The sequence below is a fragment of the Antrostomus carolinensis genome, unplaced genomic scaffold (assembly GCF_000700745.2).
Source record: "Antrostomus carolinensis isolate BGI_N321 unplaced genomic scaffold, ASM70074v2 scaffold22285, whole genome shotgun sequence".
In the NCBI taxonomy this organism is placed as follows: Eukaryota; Metazoa; Chordata; class Aves; order Caprimulgiformes; family Caprimulgidae; genus Antrostomus; species Antrostomus carolinensis.
The window spans coordinates 21657-24163 of record NW_010315997.1 but is presented as its reverse complement, the minus strand read 5'-3'; the positions used below and the strand labels follow the sequence as shown (position 1 = coordinate 24163).

Genomic DNA, 2507 nt, shown 5'->3' with positions numbered 1-2507 from the left:
CCTTCCCCCCCGCTGCCCTAACGCCTCCGAGACGTCACCGAGCCAACCTCCAGGGGAAAAACAAGCGTCGGGCCGCCCGCCAGAGCAGAGCTCAGCACCCTGCTCACCCAGCCCAGCGCCTGCCGAGGATGCTGAGCCGGCATGGCCCCCTCCACCACAGCCCTGGCACTCTGCCTGGCACTGCTCCTCGTCTGGTCAACCCATGGTGAGTCTCTCTTGCCCAAACTGCGCTGGTCTGAGCCCCACAGCTCCTGGCAGGCTGCTCTCCTCCCCTCTGCACCCAAGATCCCAGCATGGGGCTGGGGACCGAGATGGTGGCAGGCACGCGGGGCAGGCGGCAAGCGGAGCCGGGGTGGTTCAGAGCTGCATCTCAGACGCTTTTGCTGGTGGTCAGTGCTGAGGATGGGGCTGCCCACAGGCTCCTGCCTGCCTGGAGCAGGACATGGCCAGGGATCCCTGCTCACCGCTCGCCTTCCTTCGCTGTTTGGGAGCCTAAAGGCTTTGTTAATCCTCAGGCATCAGCCTTGCTTATCATCTCTGCCTGCGTGGGCCACAATGCCTTGTATTGGGGTGAAATGCCCCGTTGGTAGCGCGGCGCTGCTGACAGCCTTCCTCCCTGGCAGTCACACAGCACAGCTTCGGGTTTGCTGAGGAAACCAGCAGAGAGAGGCTGACAGATGTTATCTAGTGAGGCTTTGCTGTCAGGTGACAATACCGAAATTCAGGCAGGAGGTGTGAAAAAGTCTGTTTCGTCCAGACAGCAGATAAGCAAATCAGGAAAGCTGAATCCAAACAGAGCTGCCAGCAAACGCAGGGGTGGTCAGGGTGCAAATGCAGTGGGCTCCTTTCTCAGGGCAGAAGAGCAGCGAGATCCTCTCAGCTGGGCTGAGCTGGGCTCTCCCCAGAAGAGAGAGGAAGGGAAAGAAGGGGATGAGCAAAAGCTGAAACTTGGAAGTGGGACAGGCCTGGGCAAATCCTTAGCTTTGTGGGTGGGTGGGTGGTCAGTGCAGAACACAGCGGGGTCAGGCTCCAGGTGAGCCATCAAGGAGGCAACCTCAATGGGACATCATGCAGCCTCACCTAATGCTCCCCTTGGGTCCTGCAGGTGAGAGGCTGGCGAGCCCCACGCGCGTGCGCTTTGCTGCGGAGATCGCGCATCACGTGCTGCGGTGGGAGCCGGGACCCGGCACTCCCAGTGACGTCCGCTACGAAGTGGAGCACAGAGTGTGAGTATGGCGATGGGGGTGCCAGGGGGTCCAGCCCCTGCCCGCAGTCCCATAGTTACAGTGGTGACAACCCAGCCCCTGGCACTTGCCCGCACTGCTCTCACCCAGGCGCTTTTCCCCACAGCTACGGCACGAATTCCTCCTGGACAGCCATCCCAAACTGCATGAAGATCCCGGGGCACTCCTGTGACCTCACCTACTACACCCTGGTGCCTGCCCTGCGCTACTACGCGCGGGTCAGGGCCACCTCTGGGAACCGCACGTCCCTGTGGCAAAGGACCAACTCTTTCTCTCCGCAAGAAGGTAGGTGGGGGATCTGCCTCCACCCTGGGGCAGGAGGCTTGGAGGATGGCAGAGGTCAGGGTGCCAAACTGCTTGGGAAGAGCTTAGGGACAGATGAGAGCCGGGATGTCTCTGTCTTCACACCTTCCTGGAGGGCAGCCGAGCTGTGGGATGGGACAAACCTAGGACAAGTGGTGCCAGCCGTGAGGAACAGTCACAGCTCGGTCTGGTGCCAGCCGTGAGGAACAGTCACAGCTCAGTCTGCTGCTGCAAAGGCTGTAGGAGCTGCAAACAGCAGAAAACTTTCCTCACGTGCTTGTCCAACTGACTTCTTTCCAGCCAGCCTGCGCCTGTCGGGCCAGAGCCTCTCTGTGATGGGCAACACGGTCCACGTGCAGCTGCAGCTGCTCCTCAGGGCGGGGAACCTCACCGTGAAGTACGACGACGTACAGAAGCACGCGAGGCGATACCGGGTGTACGTCAGGAGCGTGCAGGACAATCGGACGGTGAGATGAGTTGCTGGTCCCGTGCTGTCCCCCCATCTGTCACACGCAGCACTGCAAAACACATTTCTAAAGCACAGTCTTCTGTAAAATTTAATATTGAGCTTTCTCAGCCACAACATCACAGAGAGATTTCTCTGCTCTGTTTTATTGTGGTAGGTCCCCCAAAACCAGGATATGTGGTTGGGATTTTGGGTGTAGCTGCTGTCAGCTGTGTTGCTGGGCACCCTGGGGACCTTCAACAGGGGACAGTGAAGGAGGAGGGGGGAGTAAGGCAGGGGGATCAGCACTCCCACATGGGCTGGCGACTCTCAGGTACCAACCTGCGCTCTGGTCCTTGCAGTACGAAGTGGTGGAGACCACCCCGGAGTTCAGCATCAGCAACCTCTTCTGGAACATGGAGTACTGCATCAGCGTGGAGCCCGAGGTGGCCAGCAGGCGAACCCGTGCCACACGCACCGCCGAGGAGGGGGTCAACATCGCCGAGACGGCCAGT

General features: G+C 60.1%; 1 protein-coding gene across 1 annotated transcript in view; it reads left to right on the top strand.

Annotated features, from left to right (window-relative positions):
- The first annotated feature begins 141 nt into the window (after window positions 1-141).
- Window positions 142-2507, top strand: part of IL10RA (interleukin 10 receptor subunit alpha) — a 3705-nt gene continuing 1339 nt past the window's right edge. Inside the window, 5 exon segments of the mRNA XM_029084997.1 lie at window positions 142-205; window positions 1106-1226; window positions 1351-1529; window positions 1848-2014; window positions 2355-2505. Of these exon segments, the coding sequence (XP_028940830.1) occupies window positions 142-205; window positions 1106-1226; window positions 1351-1529; window positions 1848-2014; window positions 2355-2505 (682 nt within the window).